The sequence below is a fragment of the Myxocyprinus asiaticus genome, chromosome 14, assembly GCF_019703515.2.
Source record: "Myxocyprinus asiaticus isolate MX2 ecotype Aquarium Trade chromosome 14, UBuf_Myxa_2, whole genome shotgun sequence".
NCBI classification, from domain to species: Eukaryota; Metazoa; Chordata; class Actinopteri; order Cypriniformes; family Catostomidae; genus Myxocyprinus; species Myxocyprinus asiaticus.
This window is the reverse complement of record NC_059357.1, coordinates 12,296,074-12,322,758: the sequence shown is the minus strand read 5'-3', so window position 1 is coordinate 12,322,758 and position 26,685 is coordinate 12,296,074. Positions and strand designations below refer to the sequence as shown.

General features: G+C 37.0%; 2 protein-coding genes across 4 annotated transcripts in view; both read right to left on the bottom strand.

Moving 5' to 3' along the window:
• Positions 1 to 400: 400 nt before the first annotated feature.
• Positions 401 to 20,394, bottom strand: LOC127451589 (solute carrier family 35 member B1-like). The gene is made up of 9 exons (XM_051716383.1): positions 19,471 to 20,394; positions 17,357 to 17,460; positions 14,352 to 14,482; positions 14,186 to 14,216; positions 10,677 to 10,837; positions 10,441 to 10,567; positions 3,284 to 3,390; positions 1,839 to 1,992; positions 401 to 1,496 (listed from the first exon to the last, which is right to left on the bottom strand). Exons 1-9 carry the CDS (start codon positions 19,590 to 19,592, stop codon positions 1,444 to 1,446), a joined length of 990 nt encoding a protein of 329 aa, XP_051572343.1. The 5' UTR covers positions 19,593 to 20,394; the 3' UTR covers positions 401 to 1,443.
• Positions 20,395 to 22,289: 1,895 nt separating this feature from the next.
• Positions 22,290 to 26,685, bottom strand: part of LOC127451588 (protein FAM117A-like) — a 30,226-nt gene continuing 25,830 nt past the window's right edge. For all 3 annotated transcript variants that reach the window (XM_051716380.1, XM_051716382.1, XM_051716381.1), the window contains 3 exons: positions 26,214 to 26,340; positions 24,666 to 24,819; positions 22,290 to 23,216 (listed from right to left, as the gene is read on the bottom strand). In XM_051716380.1, the coding sequence (XP_051572340.1) occupies positions 22,952 to 23,216; positions 24,666 to 24,819; positions 26,214 to 26,340 (546 nt within the window). In that variant the 3' untranslated portion in view covers positions 22,290 to 22,951. The remainder of the gene's footprint in view (positions 23,217 to 24,665; positions 24,820 to 26,213; positions 26,341 to 26,685) is intronic.

The following is a 26,685-nucleotide window of genomic DNA, read 5'->3' as shown; positions in this document are numbered from 1 at the left end:
TTGGTTTATCTCACTCCAAAAAATTCCATCCTGTTAAAATTACAGAAACGTATGACTTTATACAATTTTCAAAAGCTGATTAAGAAATATCAAAATTGCCTTCAAGTCGACTCCCTCATGTAAGCTCTGAACAATGGCTCCTCTAGCTCTTCCATCCTGTTAAATTTTTTTGCCATTGTGTTAACAGTCTATTTATAAACTAAGAGTTTAAAGTGCTAATAAAGTGCTTGAGCTTGACCAGAGCACATTACTAAAGTCTCATATACCCTTTTAAAGAAATACTTAACATCACAGGCACATTCATTTTCTTAAAGTTACAAAGCTCAAAATAAGGTACTGCATAACAGGAATGACCCACAGTCAAAACATTTTGATTAAAAATGTGCACACCACAAATCCATTCATGTCCAGGGTGAGTTTAATGTCATTCGGATGGTTTTTCTTTCCCTAATCAAAGTGAATACATGATGCTGGCAGAGATAAACAAAGTTTCTGGCAGACATTCACTCAAAGGCAGCTGGTCAATGGCATCATCCAGCAACCTGATTGAGTTTCCCTTTTATTAAAACACCCGTTACAATTCCAAATGGATTCCTCCACAAAGACTATAAATCTTCTAAAAAATTTAGATTTTGATTCTGACATAAGGATACAATATAATGAAGATGATATATTTTTTTTCTGTTTTGTAAAAAATTCTCAACTTTCTAAACATTTGCTTCCTTTCTGACCTCAAACAAAACCCGCAACATTTGGTATTTGAATATAAATATGAAATCTGGTATGAAAAGAGTTCATTTACACAGGTATGCCTGTGTGCTGTTACAAACGTCCTCCCACTGTATGTAAATGATGTTTGTCGATTTCATAAACAATGTAAACACCACACACAGGTACACACACACACACATACACACTTCCTGGGGAATGCAATGACAGCAACCAGACGCTAAACAGAATTCACTGCCTAAATTAAGGCTAACATTAAAGGCAGAACCCGTCCGTCTTAATTCAGCTATGACTGGGAGGCATGACGGTGTTTAAATGTGTCAAAAGTACGAATCTGGGTATTTAAAAATTCAGCGGTTGCCATGCTGAAGGGTGTGTTCCAGGAAGTACAATCAGCCGTGCCATGTGCTTTTTTTTAGACCACAGGATCTCTTTATTCAGACTTCTTTTGAGGTTTGTTTTTCCAATATAAGCATGACAGATTATGATTAGGCACACTGTATTCTGCATTATCCCTCCGTTACCATGGATACCAATTTGAGAGATTATAGGCAAATATATCCCATAATTAAATGTTCAGAACATCAGCAGAATAACAATATTTTAAGTGCTAAAAATGTAAACCAATGATGGAATTGGTGTGGTAAATTGTTGAGAGAATAAACTGCTAAGTTTGTCTGAAAACACATACAGATGCACAAACAGTTCCAGTCTTTAGTATGTCGTCTTCTTAGGAGGCTTTCCAAATTTGGCATCCAGTCCAAGACCTGAAAGACAGAGCACAGTTATGGTTAGGCTTAATAAAAATGTCCACTCACTATAGGCTTACAGCTCTAGACTGATTATTAGTACTGCTCAAAATAGAACAACTCAACTTTAACAAGCTCAGATGGAAGTTAGAGAGAGAGAGACAGAGGTAAAGAGACAAATGAAAGGAGGTAACTAGGGCTGTCAATCGATCACAATATTTAATCACAGTTAATCTCTTTATTGTAGTTAACACATTAAAACATCCCGTTGCTTTGTATGGAAAGAAAACAAAATAAGTACCTGTAGGTCTAAGTGTAAATTACACTCATAGCAGAATATAAGTGCATAAGTTCACTCACCAAGGAAGACAAGGATGGTGCCAAACCACTGCATAGTGTTGATGACATTCCCAAACAGCAGCACTGAACCCAGGATAGTGAAGAACTTCCGTGTCGTTGTGATGATAGAACAGGTGAGCGGTCCAAAATACACCACTGTCATGAAGATGAAAGTCTAGGAGAAGAAAAAGGAGCAAAGCACTCTTACTACAGCAAATTGTCTTAGTAATGTGTATGGTTATGAGTCAAATGACCTCAGGTGTACATATGCATTCTCATTAATGTGATTATTAAATCAATATCACACGAGCAAGAGTGCTGTATGTCCATCTATCAGCATGGCAGAGTGATAGCCATGTAAAAGCCATGCTGATAGATGAACAATACAACATAATTGCAAGTGTGATATTGCTTTTATACAACAGTTCAACAAACAAGTAAATAAATAAGTAGGGAAAAACCAAGAACTGTCCCCAAAAAAACAATACTCATGTATGGGATTATTTTCTTTAGCCACGGATTCAGGATCTGCTGTTGCTAGTTCGAAAGATGCACCAAAGCCTCCGTTACCAATTCGAAAAATGTCACTTTAGAACTAGTAACAACAACTTGGGCTGTTTCTAACAAGTTGTTGGAGAAACAAGGATGTGTGTGTGTGTGTGTATAACAGAAAGAGAGCGACTGAGCATGTGATTACCTTGCAGTGATGAAAAGTAATGCTGCAGCTGTTAGTTAAACTCTATTCCTCAGCTGTAGTGTGATAATAATCCGCTCCAATCGTGGAGTGATGCTGCCATACATGCTACCAGAATTATCCTACGTGTATTTCACTCATGTTCAAGTGTTTTGTTGTCAGAGAGAAAACATGGAGGATGCCAGTTTCATTCTTGTATATTTCTTGGGGAACTCTTATTTTGACACATTCACAGAAAGCGTTCTCTCCTCCACCATGTTGGAGGTTTATGGCTTTTCCCAACTCAGAAACTTGGAAATCATTTAGGCGCCACGAGCGCATTTAATTACTCCGTCTGTCGCGACTCTCAGCTGTGATCGGCAGTAATGCTAAAGCTATTAGTTTAACTCTATTTCTCAGCTATAGTGTAGTAGTAATCCAAGCGATCATAGAGTGAGAGACAAATCCGGATGATTTGAAAGAAACTCGCGCACTGACAGTTTGTCAACATAAGCTCAACTCGCTCATAGCAAACACAAGACGGTCTTTTGTCGCCACCTGCTGGCTCAAATCTTTGATGTCACAGGGATGAATGAAAATTAACGCATTTATTTGCTCTTACACGTTTTGAACACCACAAACAAAAGGGGAGTGATAAAAACAGTAAAGCGTAAGCTATCAGCACTGTTGGAACGCCTCTTGTCCAATCAGATACGAGGACCGGAACTAACTGTTGTATAATTGTATATACAAATTATAGTGCCATTTTAGTGTATAAACACAATAAACGTACCTGTCCAAGAGCGCTAGTCAAACCGAACAGGAGGATATTATAGATGATGCCAGGGTACCGATCAGCAAATGACAAAAACTCCCACACCTCACCTGTCCACAGCACAGCTATGAAGAGAGACAGAAAGAGAGAGATTAAACTGTCAAGCAAAGGGTTATAAGCAGGGTTTAAAATGAACTTTTTGCCAAACTAGCAAATCGCAAGTGAATTGAGAAAATTGAGCGACATTTTTCCACACATACTTGTGACAAACAGTGCATGTCATTGTGTCATTCGCAGCATCATTATATACGAGATGAGCCAGTGTCTATTTATCAGTGAAACTACACCTGCCACAAAAATGTGAATAAGACCCATTGTGATTTTGTTTCTCATACATTTGTTTTGGTGGCTTAATGCGAGGAATTTTCCATGTGTCGCCACATGGAGGAATACTAGCATAAACTGTTGCGACAGACAGACTTTTTCTTCAGTAGATGATCTGTATGGCTATGAGCATCAAATTTTTAATTTTACAATTCGATGTACAATACCATGTGTTACTAATACAGTAACCGGACAACTAGCAAGTACTCACCGAAGCCAATGGATTTGCATCAGGTGCTTGGTGAGCTTTAATTTTGGACCCTGGTTCCAAGTTATCCTTTAGTATTTGTATAGTTAGAACAGAAGCTTTCTTGACAGAAGAATAAAACATTATTTCTGACAACTTTTAGCAAGCGCCACTGGTTTCATAATGAGAGGTTTGCAAGGCACGAAGTTTGCTGCATGCATGATGAGATTAAAGATTAAAAGTGAGGAACAGATGCCTTTCAGAGCTGCAGCAGACAGAATGAACAGCTGCTGGAGATCAGCAGGGCTGCTCATCAACCCTGCCATCATAACAACACTCACACGTACCATAGAGCTACAGCTCCCCCTACTGAAGGACAATATGCACTGACAATGAGCTCGGGGCTGACGGAAATACTCAAACAACTTTACAAGAAGGTTGTATATGTTAACATTAGTTAATTCATTAGGTATGATGAACTAACAATAAACAATAGTTTTACAGCATTTATTAGTCAAGGTTTATTTATAAATGTACAATTATTTATTGTTTTTTCATGTTAGTACATAATGCATTAACTAATGCTAACGTATACAACTTTTAATGTTTATAGTGTACAAGTATACGTTGAAATTAACACTAACCAACATTAATATGTGCTGTAAAAGCATTGTTTATAGTTACTTCATGTTAACTAAGGTAAACAAACACAACCTTATTGTGTAGTGTTACCACTGAGGAAGGAAGACTGTTCTCTCAATTTCAAAACCTTGGAGGATAAACACTTAGGGGTAATGAGGGGTAAATAAGGCAATCTCGAACAAATAGCCACAGCAGCCAAAAAATGCAAGAAAATACAGTAAAAAAATAAAAATAAAAATGAAGGCAGGTTTTACCACACTGTTTTTCACAAAAAAAGAAAGATTAATATTGAATTGTTTTCATTTAACCCTCATATTATGTTGCGGGTCAATTTGACCCATTTCAATTTTTGAATTGTTTGAAATATTGGTTTACATGTTCTCCTTAAAATGTTGTGAATTTTTCTCATTTAGGGTCATGAACATGCATGCAAAGTGTGGACACACTGATGTGTTGTGAAATGTGTGTTCATATCATCAATTTGCCCTGCAAACTTTCATGTACAAAGGCAGCTGCACAGACCCAAAATAAAAACATTTATTTGATATATGTTGTTATGTTGGTTTATCACTACCCTGTGAAGGTAAAAAGGAGCTTTTCTACACTTCTTGTCAGCACTGCAACAGACTTTGTCAGACTCGTACGGTAAAAATGTGCTCTCATTTGCATTTCCGAGCTATCTGAAATACTAGTTAAAGGTGCACTCAGTAATATTTTCCTCAAAAACGTTTAACTCCTAAAGACTTGAATTGTAATTTTCCAATATATGTAGGAAATTCATGACCACACACATTAAAAAGAAGACTACAGTCATATCAGTAACCTTATAAAAGCTGTTGTATTCTACATGTAGAGGGTCCACACATGGGGGCTGCCATGTTAGAGTCACATGACCAACCGAATACTACTCGCTTAATCTAAAGTAACCATCCTGTTATTTGACACTTTCACTCATTGATTAAAGTAATCATGGCTGACTGTGAATACTAAATTTCTACAATGGCATCTGAAACTGAAAACTATTGATTTTAAATGATGCTGCATCCAAGCTGCTAGGTATCAGCGTAAGTCCAGGATGACACAAAGACAAAAGTTACTGTGTGCACCTTTAACCTATTTTGTTCTCCTTAAAATTTAGTGACATTTCCTCATTTAGGGTCATGAACATGCATGGAAAATGTAAACACACCGATGTGTTGTGGAAAGTCTGTATATAATTTGGATACAATGATGATGTTTTATACAAATACAAGCCTTTTTCTAAAACATTGGTAATAAATTTAGCTTTACATTTAAGCATTTACGCTTTTATCCAAATAGCATTCAAGGTATATCAGTGTTTATCAGCGTTCCCTGAGAATTTATCCAAAATCTTGGTGTTGCTAGCGCCATGCTCTACCAATTGAGCTACAGGAACCTGAGTTACATGAGCCTATATTAGAGTTGTGCAGATCTAAATTTTTCCTCTATAAATACAGTTTATTTATCATATGTTCTCATATTAGTAATCGGTGACAAATCATAAAATTAAAGGTTTACAGTGGGGGCCTGGGTAGCTCAGAAAATATTGACGCTGACTATCACCCCTGGAGTCGTGAGTTCGAATCCAGGGCGTGCTGAGTGACTCCAGCCAGGTCTCCTAAGTAACCAAATTGGCCCTGTTGCTAGGGAGGGTAGAGTCACATGGGGTAACCTCCTCGTGGTCATGATTAGTGGTTCTCACTCTCAATGGGGCACGTGGTGAGTTGTGCGTGGATCGCAGAGAGTAGCATGTGCCTCCACGTGCAGGGAGTCTCCGTGGTGTCATGCACAACGAGCCATATGATAAGATGTGTGGATTGACGGTCTCAGAAGCAGAGACGACTGAGACTTGTCCTCTGCCACCCAGACTGAGGTAAGTAACTGCGCCACCACAAGGACCTACTAAGTAGTGGGAATTGGGCATTCCAAATTGGGAGAAAAGGGGATAAAAAAAAATTAAAGGTTTACTGTTTTAATCTGGATCATTTCTGTTTTTGATTGCATTTAAACTGTGTGGGTCAATCTGTCTTTAATGTAACTTACTTAATTTTGTTTCCAACATAATGAGGGTTAAACATGAAATTTAAACTATATGTTTTCAGATATTTTTTTCAGTCTCTGACAGGCCACAATAAAGGTTTTTACCTGATTCTTTGCTGTTTTTCATATTGTGATTTCCGGTTAATTGATTTGAAACCAATTAGGGTCAATTTGACCCCTCCCACAAAGGATGTGGCCATTTTTTTTTTTAACACAATATCAGGGTTAAATGCACCAATATAGCAATACATAGTGGTCAAAAACATTTACCTACATATACGTTTACTAAAACATGTAGATAAACTATAAATGCAATGGTGCAAATTAACTGTTGAATCTCAATGTTTTAAATTAATTAATTAAAATTGACTATTTGATCAAACTAACCAACTAAAAATGCTCTTGTACATGCAAGTCGTTCGACAAGGAAAGACTGCAAAATAAGTTGAATTACACAGAAAATTTAATTACTTTAGGAAACTTAATGGCCAAATAAAAAGCATGTTAAAATCTTTACAATATCACAACATTGCTTAACTTTATATTACCAGCGAAATAATTGCCAATAAATAATCTATATTTCATATACCACCCAGTCAAAGATGTACAGGTGCATCTCAATAAATTAGAATGTTGTGGAAAAGTTCATTTATTTCAGTAATTCAACTCAAATTGTGAAACTCGTGTATTAAATAAATTCAATGCACACAGACTGAAGTAGTTTAAGTCTTTGGTTCTTTTAATTGTGATGATTTTGGCTCACATTTAACAAAAACCCACCAATTCACTATCTCAAAAAATTAGAATATGGTGACATGCCAATCAGCTAATCAACTCAAAACACCTGCAAAGGTTTCCTGAGGCTTCAAAATGGTCTCTCAGTTTGGTTCACTAGGCTACACAATCATGGGGAAGACTGCTGATCTGACAGTTGTCCAGAAGACAATCATTGACACCCTTCACAAGGAGGGTAAGCCACAAACATTCATTGCCAAAGAAGCTGGCTGTCCACAGAGTGCTGTATCCAAGCATGTTAACAGAAAGTTGAGTGGAAGGAAAAAGTGTGGAAGAAAAAGATGCACAACCAACCGAGAGAACCGCAGCCTTATGATTGTCCAGCAAAATCGATTCAAGAATTTGGGTGAACTTCACAAGGAATGGACTGAGGGTGGGGTCAAGGCATCAACCACACACAGACATGTCAAGGAATTTGGCTACAGTTGTCGTATTCCTCTTAAGCCACTCCTGAACCACAGACAACGTCAGAGGCGTCTTACCTGGGCTAAGGAGAAGAAGAACTGGACTGTTGCCCAGTGGTCCAAAGTCCTCTTTTCAGATGAGAGCAAGTTTTGTATTTCATTTGGAAACCAAGGTCCTAGAGTGTGGAGGAAGGGTGGAGAAGCTCATTCTGTGATGATTTGGCATGCAATGTCATCTGCTGGTGTTGGTCCATTGTGTTTTTTGAAAACCAAAGTCACTGCACCCGTTTACCAAGAAATTTTGGAGCACTTCATGCTTCCTTCTGCTGACTAGCTTTTTAAAGATGCTGATTTCATTTTCCAGCAGGATTTGGCACCTGCCCACACTGCCAAAAGCACCAAAAGTTGGTTAAATGACCATGGTGTTGGTGTGCTTGACTGGCCAGCAAACTCACCAGACCTGAACCCCATAGAGAATCTATGGGGTATTGTCAAGAGGAAAATGAGAAACAAGAGACCAAAAAAATGCAGATGAGCTGAAGGCCACTGTCAAAGAAACCTGGGCTTCCATACCACCTCGGCAGTGCCACAAACTGATCACCTCCATGCCACGCCGAATTGAGGCAGTAATTAAAGCAAAAGGAGCCCCTACCAAGTATTGAGTACATATACAGTAAATGAACATACTTTCCAGAAGGCCAACAATTCACTAAAAATGTTTTTTTTATTGGTCTTATGATGTATTCTAATTTGTTGAGATAGTGAATTGGTGGGTTTTTGTTAAATGTGAGCAAAATCATCACAATTAAAAGAACCAAAGACTTAAACTACTTCAGTCTGTGTGCATTGAATTTATTTAATACACGAGTTTCACAATTTGAGTTGAATTACTGAAATAAATTAACTTTTCCACGACATTCTAATTTATTGAGATGCACCTGTAAATGACCACGTATGTCATAAAATATCGATATATCGATTATTGACCGCCACGTTATTTTATTGAGGCATTGATATATAAACATCAGATATTTAAATTAGAAGCCTAATTTGCATGCTTCAATTCATTGTCAGTAGCAATCCATTCGATGTCGTCTGACGTAATAGCTTTAGGAGACCACAAGGGGGCGTAACATTAACTACATGTAACATAACATTTACTGAAGCTGGTCACGGCATGAGGCTTCACACACATTACGAGCTGATGGCAGTCCACAGTTATAAACGTTTTTGTACTGCTTCAAAAATGAAAAAAGTAACGACAATGAGTTTTGCAGGTTAGTGTATGGTGTAACTGCACAAACAGATCGATTAGAAATGGCAAGGTTTATTATGCAATTTCCCTGTATGTAGCACTGAATAGGTCTTTCATTCAAGCTGTCAAACCACAAAAAGACATAATTGTAACTATAAATACATTGTGTAGGCTCTATGGAAGATACTTATAAATAAAATATCATCCAGTAATGTCCCTTGATAATGATTTGGGTTGAATTTAATGGAAAACAAAGGGAGTTGAGCTCTGTGGCGCTGCAGAATTTTTAACAGCCTCCGGTGACGACGAGCCCATGGTGTGTGCTACGTACCTTCATAAAAAATAATCGTTTCAAATTTTAGAACGCGAGACTCATCTGTTGTGCGAACCACTTTAATTTACCCTGCCGCTCACACTTTAAAAAAGTTGTGTTGAGAAATATGTTTGAAAAGACAAAGAATATTGTGCAACGAGCAGCCCTATTTATAGCTGAAAAAAATATACAGTACTCGATATACAGTACTGTGCAAAAGTTTTAGGCATTTGTGAAAAATGTTGCATAGTGTGTATGTCTTCAAAAATAATGACAAATAGTTTTCATTTATCACTTAATGTCATACAAAGTCCAGTAAACATAAAAAAGCTAAATCAATATTTGGTGTGACCACCTTTGCCTTTAAAACAGCCCCAATTCTCCTAGGTACACCTGGACACAGTTTTTCTTGGTTGTTGGCAGATAGGATGTTCCAAGCTTCTTGGAGAATTCACCACAGTTCTTCTATTTAGGCTGTCTCAATTGCTTCTGTCACTTTATGTAATCTCAGACTGACTCGATATTCAGTGGGGGCCATGACATCTGTTGCAGGGCTCCCTGTTCTTCTATTCTATTTGCAAAAGGAATGTTTGAAAGTCTAACATTTATATTTCCTATTGACACACTAAAGCTGAAGATATAAATAACCATCTTAAGACAAATGCTTTTGTGAAATATCTTATGTGCCTAAGACTTTTGCACAGTACTGTATATATATCGATAATCATCGGGAAATCTTCCGATTATCGATATGTGAAAACGGCATCGATCCAAAGCCTTTAAATAACGCATAAATATTAATATGTTCTCTTCTCCTACACTGCATAACTTAACTGACAAACGGTTTATTATATTATATACAGTATATTATATTTATTTCATACCATTGTCCGTTTATCTTTGATACCAGCAACCACAGCTACCTTCATTACTAAAATGAAGTAAATACAGTGAAATTACTGTTGGTCTAGATGTTTGTTTCTCAAAGTGAAAAAAGATATAGCGTACCATTTTCAGGCACACTGTGTATTGATTTTTGGTGAAGTCCAATGGTCTGCAGGGAATCACGCTGCTTGGCCAATCAAATTCGAGGACAGGAACTAACTGTTGTATAAACCCTCTTTAATAACTCACCAGTTCCTAGTACCAATGTGGACCACAGGTTGACATTTAGCATCATGTGATTGGCTCCCGTCTGGTGCCGCACCCTCATATGATCCTGAGCTACACCAGTCAGCCCATCCAGAGTCAATGAGAGCAACTGCGATCAGACAGATGACATGAATCACAAATCAGATCATCTTTATGGAGAGGATCACAAATGGTTTACAAGGTCATTCTCTAGGGGAATGGATGGAATAGATTAAAACCAGCAGCATCTCTCCAAAGCCAAACGTGTGCTCATCTGATGTGGTGGAGCCTTTGTTGGATTTGTAGAGGAAGAGGGCAACCCCAGTGACAATCAGAAAAACGCACAGATATTTTGCCATGGGATATTTCTTCCTCAGGATTGTGACACCCAGAATCATTACTGTGGAAGCAAAAGGAATAAAATCATAATGGAAAAACAACAAGCAATTTTCTGATGTTACTGTTGTGTGTTTGAGAAGATGCACAAACGTGGCACAATTGACAATTTAACAATAGATGGCCATATGGCCAACAGCTATAAGCCATCAAATATGGACATATGGGAATATACACGCAGCTTGAGTCATTGAACGTGCGTGAGGAGCATACATTTTGTACTCTGCATGAAAACAGTTGTAATCTAATTGAGATGGAAATGAGAGCTACAGTGGCCCCTATAAAGTAGGTTCAAGTCAGTATAAGTCAGTTCCCCTCAAGTTCACACAAGTGTCCAAACAGGTGTAGTTTATCAAATTAACTATGAACATGTTCCACAAAATGTTAGAAACTTTTTTGCTGCCAAACCTTAATCTTAATTTTATACTGTATTGTGTTATAATGTAAAACCTAACAAAATATTTTTTTTGTGAAATCATTTGCTAGAGCTATATTTATTTCAAATGAATGCCACTTGGTTTGATATGTTGTAATCTAATTAGGGATGTAACGGTATCACGGTGTCAAGGTATACCGCAGTTTTAAAAAGAGACGGTTATCAAACCGTTGACATTTATAATTCACAGTGTTATATTACTTTGATTTTTTTTTCTAAAATCCAAGTAAAGGAATGAAAATTTCCACTGCAAATATCAGTTAAGAGAGAATCGGCTACATTTAAACAGTATCATATAAACTTGATCAAATAAATCTCTAACTTGTGACATCCTCCTGTTTCACTCAACCGTCACTTCATTTTAAAAGCCACAAGAGTGAACTGCACAGCAGAAATAGCGCAGAACCTTTATTTCCCCCTGCCAAGCGGGTGTGGGGATGTTTTGGTTATTTAAAACATCTACAAGGCACCATCAACGATGGTTAGCCAATTTGTAAACTCTGTCGAAAAAGTGTCGGCTCAGGCAGGAAACACTTCAAACTTTAAGATCCACATCCATGATCGTCATCCCAAGGAATATGCGGAGATGAATGTAAGAGAAAATACAGTATATAGGGTAATAAATTATAAACTCCTTTTCATAACACTCCCAGATATAAAGATCCACATGACTACCTGAATTTTCTGGAATACAAGTCACTTTTTTTCATCATCTGAAAGGTGCTCTGATTTATAGTCTGAAGCTGGGCCGTAGGAACATATTCTGGGCCCCCTGACTGTATATTGGTCAAGGCCCCTTTCCTATTAAAAAAAATACAGTTTAGAATTTGTTGTGGGCCCCCCCTGGACCTGTGGGCCCCTAGAATCGTTACCACCTTTACCCCACTAGCTATGGGCCTGGCCTGAAGCGACTTATATACACAATTTATTCGTAATGTCGGCCGTTCAAACGCAAGCACACCAAAGCATATATGGTAACACTCAAACAGATACGGTAGAAGCGTTTTAAACTGGCCAATTCAGAATATTTTGCCTTTACAAAGTACTTTATGCAACCAGTTTAAATATTCTGTCCATCATAACATTATTTTTCTAACAAATTCTAATGCGCAGCATAGAGGGTTCAATATCAGAAATATCCACAGATAGATGTTAATGAATGAATAAAATACAAAAGGCATACTGTTTCAGTCAGACTAAAAGCTGTTTATTTGTATATAGCATAGAGTTCTGTATTTCCTGAGGTAATTTAAGCTTTATAACGGGGCGGCTGACTTTTGAGCAGATGAAGGGAAGTCAGAACACGGGCGGCCGCACCCGTGTCCTAGTGCCTGTCATATACAATCTCTATCAGTACGACTTATCCACAGTTTTCCTGAGCAACCACTGGGCAGTGACATGATGATTCTAACTGCCTGTTTTGTATTCTGGTCTCGAGACACCAAGTAAAAACTGCCAAAATGAGCAATCCAGAGGAGAACAACAACATTTAAGTGTTCCATAGTGTAAAAATTAATTTCAGGCTCAACTTGGCTGTCATAACAACAAGTAATTAATGATATCAATGTAACTAACCTTGGACCATCACTTCATGTCATCTACACACTCAGGTGAGGCACTATCTATTAAAAAAAAAAGAAAAACGGTCATTTCGACTCTGTGAAGTACCGGCATGTTTTTTGACAATTTTTACAAATGTAATATCTTAAACATTACATTACCCACTTAGAATATATACGCCGATGCGAGTGAAAACACTGGAGACCGGAAATGTAAAACATATTGTTTATGTCGAATCGTGGAAGACTTCCGCATTCAGGAAAAAGGTGGATACAGAGATGCGATTTATCTGTGGTTTTTTGAACAACACGATTTTGACCAGGTGCGACTTATATTCAGGTGCGGCTATATTTCCGGAAAATATGGTATATCATAAATAAATATTAAACTGATAATAATTTTAACAAGTTAAGCTCAATCGACAGCATTTGTGGCATAATGTTGATTAGCACAAAAATTTCTTTCGACTCGTCCTTCCTTTTCCATAAAAAAAAAAGAAGCAAATATCGAGGTTATAGTGAGGCACTTGCAATGGAAGGGAATGGGTTCAATGAAAGTGAACGTGGTCAATTTTTGGATGGTTTAAACACAGAAATGTGAAGCTTATTATTTTACAAAAGCATTTGCATTAATTCTTCTGTTAAAACTTGTGTATTATTTGAGCTGTAAAGTTGTTTAAATCGTTATTTTTACAGTCATTTTAGGGTTTTAGTGTTTGTTGACATTACATAATCATGGTAACGAAGTTGTAAAAGTGGCTATAACTTTACACAGAAAAGGTTTTTAAGATGATTTTATCACACTAAAATTATGTTCACACACATATCCTTTATGTCTTGTGGTTATACTTTTGAAAAAGTGAGTATTTTAACATTAAAAAATTGGCCACATTCACTTCCATTATAAACGCCTCACTGAATTTTTGCTTTTTTATTTATTTATTTTTTAAAGAAGAGGAAGAACGAGTCTAAATTCATTTTTGTGGTAATCGATATTATGCCACAAATGCTGTCAATTGAGCTTAATTTGTCTTGAACCCGGAACATTCCTTTAATACTGTGATACTGTAATACTGCTGTATTTTTTGTGAAGGTTATTGTAACGTGAACTTTTCATACCGTCACACCCCTAAATCTACTGCTATGATATTTATACATTATGAAGCATGACTTAAGTATCCAAAATACTTTTTGGGGCCACTTTACAGCCTTTTATATGTACAAGTGAAACCAGGGAGCACCTATATAGGGGATAATGTGCACTACAGTTAAACCAGCAAAGAATGCTCAACATTCTGGACGGAAACATGAGACTAATTAAAAAAAAAAAAAGAGATAAGTAAGCAATTTGTTTTACCTGGAATGGGTTTACAAGATTTTCCCAACACCTAGAAAGAACAACAATATCTAGACTCATATTTCACATCTCAAAAAACAAGGGAAAATAGGCAACATTTCATAAACTAGGCAATGGAGTGAGAGAGACATGGAAAGAGAGTGTAACAGAGAAATATGGTGCAGACCTGTGTTGGGTAGTTGACATACTGCAGGGCTGAATTACTGGACACCATGGCACCCAGGTAAGACAAAGAGCACACGCCATAAAGCCAGTTTTTCGTGTGGTCCTGCTTTGAGCCCTCAAAAAACTGAATTACTAAAAAAAGAAAGAATGAGAAATTACTCGTGGGAACTGATGTGAACTTGTAAAGCCTGTATGAACAACAGCACATCATGACGCCTCAATGTGTGGTAGCACATGCACTAACCACTATGCCACAGTCCCAACTAATTCTTTTTATTTGATTTTTTTAATTCATACTAAATTCGATACTGAAATACACAAAAGAAGAAAGAGGTTCTATAATGTTTTACAGCCCATTTGTTATGCATCTATACCATTAAAAACACAAAGTACTACAACACAAATGATCTTTAGTAGTGATGCACTGAAATTGAAATTCTTGGCCGAAACCGAAACTTCTGGACACACTGGGCCGAAAACCGAAACTGAAACTACTCTTTTAAAATATACTGTCTGTAATAATTAAATACTAAAAATGTTATTATTAGAGATGCACCGAAAGCTCTTTTTCTATAACTACACATTTCATTATAAAATAAGACTCTACTGGATAACACAGCAGCAACATTAACAGTATTTCCAGTGAAAATCTTCAGTGAACATGAAGCCAGTTCTATTGTCACTTTTTCACATTGTATGTGAATCTGTAATGTGGTACGAATTCTTTAGTGGATCCCTTGTAGTTGTGATAGGAAATCACATTATATAGTCAATTTAAATATGATTGTAATATACTATCATTATTGTTGTTAATAATAATAATATTACAGTTCTATTATACAATATCAAAATTTCAGACGTCATTTCTTAACTTTAAAACCCTCTAGCTATTATTTTGTCTGAAAACTCCAGGAAGGCGAAATGTTCCTCCAGTGCCTTTTTCAATGCATGTTTTAAGTGAACAGAACTATCAAGCAACTATAAACTATCTGAGAGGGAGATCATGTAGTCTCGCATAGCCAGACTTTTCACTCCGGCATAGGTCTGGGCTCTATAGCAGCTTAAATTGGCCAAGAACTGCCCATTTTGAAGGGAAAAGCCATCGAACTGACAACTAAAGCAACCAATCACAGTCTGTTTTGTCTTTAGGGGTGTTTATTGGTGGGGTTGTCAGAGATGTATCATACCAAGGATCGGCAACCTATGGCACGCGGGGGCTAATCACTGGCACGCCAGCAACGGCGAGAGAGGAGTAGACTATTTTATTCATATGAATTGCCACACCTGCATTTCAATCTACATCTTGATGTAATCCTTCCTCATGATCACGCAGCGTGTTTTCATGAGCTCAATGGGAGGCTAAACAAAGTTAAAATGTGACGAGACTGCAGTATACCCAACAGACTCCTGCAGCCATTCGTGCATCGAGCCGGCAGCGCTTCACTTTCGGTTAATCGCGATTGCTTCGGTCAGGCTGCGCGGATGACAGCCTACATTCCGTGTTTCATTTGTTTCTTTTTGCTTTCAGAACACGTGATGTAATAAGGAAAACCCCACTATTAATCCTTGAGATTTCGCATACAGGTACATCGTCCATAAACCATGGTCACTGTTCAGAATTCTTCCAAGTTTGGCGTGATAGCAGAGCTGTGTTATTAGGTACCACAAAGCACTCGAACATAGTGCTGCATGGAGCCATGCGCAAAATGCATTGCTACGTAAACAGAGTAATTGGAGAATAGACATAGCACCAGGTGGTGCCATATTAACACTTCACAAAGCTAGATAAGTTTGTTTGCTCAAGTTATGAGGACATTGTATGAGTAAAGGACAAAAGTTAGTTTCAGGTTATTTGCATACTGTTTGCATTTACTGTCAATTTAAATGTTTGTAATTACTAACTGAGTATTTGACTGAGTTTGTTTATATTAGCTCGTGAATTTGAGCATGCTGTGCACTGTTAATTACTATCCGATGTGTTATTAATCCAAGAGAAATGGTCATGATAACATTCAGTCAAAGAATATAGAGGTTTCTTTACAATATTCATATTTACATTCACTTTGTGACAAAATTATAAGGTGATGCTTCAGTAATTTAAATGCTGATCCATTTTATTTTATTTTTATTATATGTAATGTTCAGTTCTGAGCAATCATTAAAGGTCTTATATATCAACTATACCTGGCTTCAAGTTCTCTAATAGGAACACTGTAGCAGTTAGTGCATATCTAACCGATGTGTGAGAAAAACGGTATGTCCCGAAAATTATAGAAATTCTGTTTTTAACAAAGTGTCTCAAATGCAAATGTGTAAATTGTGTGAAAGATCGCATGTTTTAATGTTATCATTAAGGGGAGAAAAGATGAAAGGTTTTTTTTCCCCCCTGTGTCATCTTTTCATTATTTATGTATTTTTTAATGTTCTATTTTTTCTCCAAAACAGCATAATGTTAAATGTTGCATATTTTTTCCATTTTCCCCTGGCTTTTTATTTCCTTTCTCCTTCATTCACAAGTTGCGCCTGATGGGAAGTACCTTATAAAACAATTTACATTTGAATATATTATATTTATCATAATATGTATTTCATATATTTTGTTGCTTGCATTTCCCAAATCAGTTTCTTAGGATCCACATCAGCCAGTACACCGACACCCAGGGAGATAAAGAAAACAGAGAACCCCCGAAAGTCAATGTGTAATTTGCATCCTGCTTTTATGCTTCTTTAATGTCAAACTGGAGCTTGACAGTATCGACAGTGACACACAGTGACATACAATACCGGTACACTGGGAAACGCTCTTTATTAATGTACTAATGACTAAGAGAGCGATCCATTCACTTCTGGGGAGTGGACTTTAATGTGCAACATAAAAAATGCTTTTTTTCCTCTGTGTGAGTGTTTCTGTTACTAGATTTTAAAGTAATGTTTTCTGTTTCATTTTTTGCCTTTTTTTTTTCGGTGCATCCCTAATCTTTAGAATACTTGAGAAGTTTTACTCACAGATTCTGGCAAAAGCAGCATTGATGATGCACTGGATGAAGACTAGTGTGGTGGCGTAACGAAACTTCTCCTTCTTCCCTGCTTGACTGTAGTCTCCTCGCGTGCTGAATGAAACAGGAGACAGATGCATTGTGGAATTTAATGTACCAGCTGGCTGGAGCAAGGAAACTTAATATTCACTTGTGGTAAAAATAGCCAAAAGTGGCTGGTGGATAATTGTTGTTTACAACAGCTCTTAATTTTAGTTCTTGCAGAAAAGATTTCCTCGAGATATTCACAGAGAGGTGTCACAACTCAGATGACAAGAAACCCACTGCTTATTCACAAACTACAGAGACAAACTATCACCACAGAAATATCAACAAATTATTTCGGCACGTCCCTCCTTTTCTTTAAAGAAAGCAAAAATTGAGGTTACAGTGAGACACTTAATGGACGTGAATGTAGCCAATTTTTTGAGGGTTTAAAGGCAGAAATGTGACACTTATTTTATAAAAGCACTTTCTGTTAAAACTTGTGTATTATTTGAGCTGTAAAGTTGATTTAGGGATTGTTGACATTACATCGGCAATGAAGTTGTAAAACTGGCTAAAACTGAACACAGGAAAGGTTAGCAAGTGATTTTATCACACTTAAATCATGTTTACACACATATTGTTTGTCTTGTGGCTATACTTTTGAATTGTGTTGTGAATCCAGCCCCTTATGTTGGGTTGTGTTACTTGGGCCACAAGGGAAAAGTCTTTTGTTTAAGTAATTAAACGCGATTCTTTTAAATACCACAAATAAAGAAATGTTGAAATGGGTGTCCTGAATAATTGCAATAGTCTGACAGCCCTAAACTAAGGATGGGCAGATCGATCCTAAAGTATCGATACTTCCGATACTAATGTTGTATCAGAAATATCAATCCTCACACAAATTATTATTTTTTTTTTTTTTAAACTAGGGATATTATTATTTGGTTACCATGAACATGAACAATAATCATAAGCTTCAAAGTGAAATAAAAAGGATTAGGCTATATTAGCAAATAGCTGAAACCATGGTTTTACTTCAGTATACCTATATTGTAGCAGTAACCATGGTTAATTGTGTGGTAACAATGGTTTAACTAAATACCATGGTTAAACTATAGTTACTGTAGTGAAACCATGGTTAATTTTTGTAAGGGAAAGCAAAACAGAAGTCTAACAATTTTCTGTTTAGGCTCACAAATGTAAAAAAAAAAAAAAAAATCATTTATATATATATATATATATATATATATATATATATATATATATATATATATATATATACATACATACACTTGAATTATGACTAAAAATAATATTATAAATTGCACATTTTATCCCAAGAAATTGCAAAAAATTAAAATTAAAATACAATTAATAGAAGTATCGGTATTGGTATCGGTATCGGTATCAACGATATTGGACTTGAAATAACTGGAATCGGATCGAAAAGAAAATAAGTGGTATCGCCCATCCCTACCCTAAACTCTGTAAACAGCCGTAGAGTCGGGAGAGCTGCCCGCGTTCAGCCAATCAGAACCACCCGTTTTGCACGTTCGGGTTTGGCGACACTGGGTTGGCTGACAAGCATTTGGAAGGCGGGGTTTTAGGGACAGGAGTTGCGATTGAAGGGTTGGAGGCGGTCTAACTAGAGGAATTAAAAATAATAATAATAATAATAATTTAAAAAAAATAATTAAAAAAAATATATATTTTTTTTTTTACAAAAAAATAAGAAACTATAATGGCACCAGCACAAATTTCCAAGTTTCTGATTTCTAAAGAAAATGACGAAGTGACAAATCTGAACACACCCCACCCACCACCCTCCCCCCTCCCTAAAAAGAGTTACAAACAGTGAAATTAAGGGCTCCACATTAATATCATATACCACTTCACTGAGCTGGCTCTTTGCTGTATATCCCCGGCTGTTTCTAATTAAAAATAAAAACATTAACAAAGTAGCAGTAAGCAACTGAAGGATAATAATAATAACCCGTTTTATCTCGTATGTAGATAATACAAATGTAATACACAAAGAGAAGTAAAGCTACACAGGCTCTACCTAGGTTCAAAAGGCAATGCGTTACTACTCACATGGTCTCGTGCAGTATTCCATAGTAAAAGTAACACACGAACACCCCAATGAAGCAGACGATGAATCGAACCCGTTCGTTCTGCCAGAGTGACGGTTTGCTCGCTGCCTTCCCGGCGGCCATGCTGTCGTCCAGCAATCTCGGTATAGACACGGACACCCCTCCGCTCCCCGTAACCCGCGATCCTGCGTCCCGATCCACTCTACCGGCGATCAGCAGCCCGGATATGATGACGCGACTCTAGATACCCCTCTTCTCTCGCTACTGATGATGAAACTCTCCTTCCTCTGATATTACATTCATAGTCTTAAAGCGACTTACAGTAATAAAGATATTACACCATCACCGTGCTGACTTGATCTCTTTATGTTTTATTTACAGATAAGTAAATTGCCCAAACGTCCGCATCCTCAAAAAATAATGCGTGAAGAGGATGTCAATGAAAATGCGGCTTTTATATCCGAATAATGCGGGATGCGACCTTAACTGTCTGGTTTGTATGACATTTAGAGATTACAGAGAAGAAGTGCTGGGACAGCCTCTCTAAAAATGATTTTATTGACGCGTCAGAGACGAAGGACCCTATGAAATTCAGGGAGACTGTTGATATGCCTGAAACGTTAGATTTGGTCCCTTATACGAACAAAGCCTGAATTAAAATATATTATTAAGACAGAGTCATATCATTATTTTCTAAACCCCCTTTCAGTCAGCTTAACTGTCGTTATATGTATTTGCATGATGAAATGCACTCCCAGCACTTCCTAGTGAGCATTTATACTCTTAATAAATTAATAAATTTGACTTTTCTGCCATTCCTGAGAGGTAATAGAAGTCGCTGTACTCGCGCGGTTTCTCTGTTCAATCCTTCTCTTTTCTAAATTATGGAGAGTAGACTTTTTTTGTGTGTGCTAACTTTCAGTTAGGCATTAGACACGGAGTCCTGTAAACAAATCTAAGGGTCCTTTCTTGAAAGACTGCGCATGTAATTTTGACGTCGCGGTATGTGGATTGTTTTGATTGGCCCAAATAATCAAAAAGCTGAGGACATGCGGCGAATGACAGGCCTGACGTCTTTTAGAGGGCAGGTCACAGAATTCTCTGGCAAACAAACAGCACGTGCCTGTCACTCTACATCTTAAAGGGATGGTTCACTAAAAATGGAAAATTCTCATCATTTACTCACCCTAATGCCATCACAGAGGTGTGTGACTTTCTTCTGCAGAACACAAAGATTTTTAGAATAATATCTAAGCTCTGTAGGTCCATACAAAGCAAGTGAATGGTAGCCAATCCACATGACTCCAGTGGTTAAATCCATATCTTCTGAAGTGATATGATAGGTGTGGGTGAGAAGTTTTTTGTACTATCAGTCTCCAATTTCATATTCTTCTTCTGTTTTTGGCAATTCACTTCTTTGTGTATATCACCACCTACTGGGCAGGGAGGAGAATTTGTAGTAAAATATTTATAGTAACTTAAATATTGATCTGTTTCTCACCTACACCTATCATATCGCTTCTTAAGACATGGATTTTACCACTGGAGTCTTATGGTTTAGTTTAAGGGCTGCCTTTATATGATTTTTGGAGCTTCAAAGTTCTCACCACCATTCACTTGCATTGTATGGACCTACAGAGCTGAAATATTCTTCTAAAATCTTCATTTGTGTTCTGCAGAAGAAAAAAAGTCATACACATCTGGGATGGCATGAGGGTGAGCAAATGATGAAAGAATTTTAATTTTGGGGTGAACTATTCCTTTAAATGCATTCGATTGAAACTTAAATGCTATATTTAAAGTTAAAATATGCTATACACTTGTCATGCAAGATTTGAAACAAAGTGAAAACAACTCAAGGATGCACCATGTTTATAAACTTTTAATAAACATTAACCACACTCTCTGAGCTTGTTTCTCATTCATGGCAGCCAACATTGAGTAACATAAACCTTTAATTTAAATGACAGAAATAATAAAGGACAAGAAAGGTTTGGTGTACATCAACTGTACGCAATAGGATAACAATGTCATTAAAACAGGACCCATTAAAGAACAAGGTATTGGTAAACTTACTGGAAATTTGAAATAAAACACTCCAAGTGAAAGATGCCAGGACTGAGACACAATATAATGCTGTTGTCTGCCTCACACCCATGGAAATATACAGGATTATATCATTGCTTTAAATAGTAAGTGAATGTCAGCAAATGATTTGCTTTAAGTATCGTTCCTTATGACAAGTGCATTGTACCTCAATGCAGCAAATTAGCTTGTGTCATGCGTATTGAGTCTGTGTAAACCCAAACTCACTAAAAAATAGGACCAACATGTGTAAAGCATTAACAAACAAAACAATGCAGTTTTCAAAAGAATATTAAGGTTTGTCAAGGCTGTAGTAAAATTCAGTAAAACATACTGCACACATATCAAGTGTGTAGGGAAATAAAACCTTTATAGGGTCTCGTCGTATACTGAATTTAAGTGCGAGGCCCACAGTCCATGAACAGAGAGGAATGGGCTTTGTGTGGCTTTGCCATTTCCTTAAAATTACAGCTGTAAACACACTACAACTTCTGTGGTTACTCTCTGTACCATCTGGTTAATATTCCAGACACAATTAAAGCCCCATACTGGAGTGAAACTGTTAATGGTAACTCTTTGTTGAACAAGACTTTGAACAATATAATAATAATTTTAGCAACTAAAAAGACATGCTAGAGTGTATTCAAATCAAACCCAGCCTTCAAAAACACTTTGGCTCTCCAGACAAGACCTTCAGAGACTCTTTGGACCATTAGTGCCTCTTCTGCATTGGTTAAAAAAAAAAAAAAAAAAAAAAAAAAGACCAGCATGCAGTACTCACTGTGTCTGGGAATCTGTGATTGTGTAAATACTGAATTATGAGCCGTTTGTTTCTGACTCTTAACAATGTTCCAGTATTTTTCTATTCCACAGCTCTGTGTAATCATCACAGAGTTTGTCAGGTTTATATAAAGAGAATAAAAAAAGGCTTACACCCCAGAAGTACAAAAATAGGGTAAGATGTTCAGAAAGACCATTTTCTCTTCTATTTGTTATTATCTTCTGACAGACCTAAAATAGTATACATCTTTAGACAGATGATGAATAGTCATCAATATTGTATAATAGCAATATAGCGAACTCTAGCAAAAACTGAATGCTATAAAGTATGAAGGAAATGATCACAAGTGCCAAGTAGTGTCCTGAGGTCAAAAGGTAATTTGCAAATAAAATTGGTGAGAGTCCACCATAGATTTTTTTTATGTTGCCTCCATGCATGAAAAGCTCTGTTTTGTTCTTCTATCATGATGTTATTTTCTCTGTGCCAAGAGCAGACAGCATGAGCGGTTCTTGGTGTTTTTTTCTTTGTGACACATTAATGTCAAGTCTTTGATGAGGTGCGACAAAGGCACACAAATTTAGTCTTTTCTTTATATTTTCTTATCATGAATGCCTCCTCAAGAAGTGGTGGTAGAGTCTGGGAGGGTCCCGCTCAAGTATCCTCCCACAGCATGTCCTGGTGTCTGGCAGGGGGCGGAACCTTGAGCCGAACAGCCAGTGACCGGTGAAACAGACAGGCCACGAAATAACAGGTCCATAGAAGGGAGGAGGGGCTTGAGGAGGCTGACAGGGCAGAATGCAGAGCCACCGTGAGGTGTAAAATTCACCTTGTTAGGGTCAGGACAGGAGGGCTGCAGAGGGGCATTTTCATGACAGGGAAGTCTGGAAAGAAGAGATGGTTTGAGAATAGTAGACAGTAAATACTTAACAGTTTGTCTTTGGGATAAACGTTAACAAAACTACATCTGGTAAGAAACCTAATTACGTTTTTACATGTAAACCTGTTTGAGACAAAAGATTAGAGTCTCTGGTTTCATCGGACATGATTCAATTTGAGTGATCTATCGTGAAACGCCAAGCTGCTAAACACAACTAATGTTTCCTTAGAAATCCTATATTTACTGTACATTTTCACATTGAGAATCAATGGGTTAATCTAAAAGCTGACAAATGTTGCTTTTTTATATTTGTTAGGATGAAAATAAGGTGCATTTAGAACTGTTCTGAGACCAACGCAGAAAGACAGCACACTGGAGGTTAAGAGCATACTATAGTGCATTCAATCCAAACTTCCGATCAAAAATGATGTTTGGACCACTCAACATGTTTGGCAGACATAGGACAATGGTAATCAGTACATAGATTCAGAGTTTATAATATATAATTTTATTTTAACATGTTTAGCAGTGATTGGATGATCCTGGCCATTACTTTGAATCAAAAATAATTATGCTAATTTCTGATGTAATGTCTGTAATGTCTTAAAAACATGAATAAACAACACTCCTGGAAACAAAAACAATTTGTTAAAAAAAATCTGACTTTATATAGCTTGGTATTATATAACATTTCACAACTTAGTCCCGCTGTCCACATATGTTGCCATCAATTTTTAGGAAAACTATTTGCTCTAGAATTTTTATTTTTTGGCATGTTTATTATGTGCTTATAGTTACAAATCAAAAACGGAAATGGAAAATGCACACAGCAGTCACGTTCGGGTCTCAGGAGGTTAAAGAAATGAATAGTCATGTACACTCAGATTAGATGAAGACTCCAGTCATATCAGTAGCCTAATAAAAGTAGATTTATTTTATATGAACCTGGACTGCCTCATGGGCGTTTTTATTATGAGATCACATGACTAGCCAAATACTACTTATAAATATTAATGCCCATGAGCCCCATTATCAGATACATTCACTCACAGAAAAATGTATCATGGCTAACTGCAAATAATCCATTTTTACAATGGCATTAGTAACAGAAAACGATTGCTTTTGCGTGATGGTGATTTCACACCACGATGTCTCATCTGTCAAATCAGCCAATACAACATAAACAATCTTTAATATGTTAAAGAAACAACAAAATGCTTTGTCGAATGCAGTTTTAGTTCCCGTGTTGACGTATTTCCTATTGAAACAGGAAGCTGGGACGGAACATAGCGAAGATGATGTGTATATCTACTAAAGTTCATTTTGTCAACTTATAAGTGTACACTAGCATATAGATGGCCTAAAAGCTAATAGACATAAGCCACAAAACTTTCACAGGGTCTTTCATTTCCTATTTATCACATACAGCAATGTGTGTGTGTGTTTGACTTACATGGCCTCCTCAGACACACGTACTCTCTCGCAGCCCTCTGGAGGTTCTCTCTGGAAAACGTATGTTTTGTTGGGTCGAGGAGAGGAGGATGGCGGCTCAGACATACACAGAGGAGGAGAGGGAAGTGGACAGAGCGGCCCACACACAACCATGTCTAAACACACAACACACAGACACAGATAAAGAGAGTCGTCAGCCAAATGCATATTACACTAACAGTTTCACACAGAACTTCCTGTCATGTGTTGAGAAAATATGAATTACACCTTCAGTGAGAGAGGATAAGAAAATATTACACTTCTGGAAATATTTTGTATTCCGGAATTGCCTTGAGCGCGAAGGATACATGCAATGCTGCCTTTTAGATCTGACAAAAACAAGGTATCGTAGGAGGCACCAGAAGTATAACAGGGTTGCTGCAGAGTTTTTCAAATAAAATTCAAGACTTTTTAAGACCTGAACAAATAAAATTAATACTGTATGTCCAAACAGACCAAACCCACACAATCTTAAAATAAATAAGACAGACAGATGCTACAAGAGTCCAAACTGAATTAAATCCCAAAGTAGATTATTTTGCAACCAAAATACCAATAATAACCAAAAAAAAAAAAAAAACATTTGGTGCACAACACATGACTTTTTACAATAAACAAGCCTGAAATACACCAGGGACTATTATTTTGAAATGTGGGTGCTTCACTGCTTCCAGCTGCTCATTCAAACAGATAAGGGAAATAAAATATGCACTCTTACGTTCATCTACAAGGTATCACAATATAAACACTTTAAAGTAAGCATTGTCATAATTCATCAACAGTAGATAATCAGTGATCACTTTTCAAAAATGTCCGGTATTAATTAATTGCAAAACGTTATAAAGCCACTGCAAACACTGAATCATGATTTCCCTGCGTGCTTTTCACTTTAAAGCCCGCAGCGCATGCAGATGTTTATTAAATTATCTGTAGCCTTTTAAAATTTAATAATCACATTAGGGCCATATTGTGATTCTGGTTTTTACGTCTCCAAATCTAAGACCTCTTTAAATTATAATTAAGACTTTTGTTATACCATTTAAGATATTTAAAACTTTTTATGACCTTAAATAAAATACAAAAAACTGAATTTAAGACATTAAGACTTTTTACATCTTCCATGGATAAAATACAGTCATCTCAATGGGAATCCATGGGATCGTGTATTTCACGCGAAGGACTTCCAGTGGTGAAGAATTTTGCTTGGCTTTGCAGTGACCTCTGTATGGGCAGTGCTTCATATACAGCTATACTGAATATTCAAAATGGACAAGGATATCATTCTAGCAGCAAGTTTCTTTACAACTTCACTCTCCCAGAATAATAATGTGCAGTTGTGAGGCTGCTTGGCAATTAGTTCTTGCTGGTTTCACATGCACTCAACATCCACCTATGCCAAATTTTACTGCAGCACCAATGTCGTTTCCTAAGCCCCGCTCACTTGCTCATTTTAAGAAGTAAAAGTTACTGGTCAGATCAGTCATTAAATCAACCAATGAGAGTGACTGACCGGAGTCTGTGATGGTGTAGGGCGAGTGTGTGGGAGACAGCTGGGCAGGAGAAGGGTCACTCTGTGAAGCGCTGCTGTACCTCTGAGCTGGGACAGGGGCTCTGTGACCATCTGGGACATCAAGAATCTAAACACACACAAAAGATCAAACAGAATATGGACAACTCTGAGATAAAACTGCTTTAAACGATATTCTTCTCAACAAAGAATATAATGGCTGTAACATGCTTTATTCACTCAGAGTACAATGTGAGGGTTTCTGATTCATGATGTAATATGGGATATTAATGGTGGTGGGATTAGGATGTAAACATGCTTACAATAGCTAAACAGAGCCTATACTGGGACTTCCCACTGACTTAAACCATAAAACCATATTTATTTTTTTGACAGGGGTATAGCAACCATTATAACTTTTCAGATTGTACCTACACCCCTGTTTTTTTTAAGAGAAGTGTCTAAAGAAAATATT

Bases quoted from the DNA above. Each gene is read 5' to 3' on its own strand.
- LOC127451589 (XM_051716383.1), bottom strand. From the start codon at position 19,592: ATGGCCGCCGGGAAGGCAGCGAGCAAACCGTCACTCTGGCAGAACGAA. The intron at 10,568-10,676 runs GTTTTAATCTAT...GTCTGATCGCAG, and splicing joins GCTTTGGAGAGATGCTGCTG to TTGCTCTCATTGACTCTGGA. The intron at 3,391-10,440 runs GTGAGTTATTAA...CTCTCTTCATAG, and splicing joins CACATTGGTACTAGGAACTG to CTGTGCTGTGGACAGGTGAG.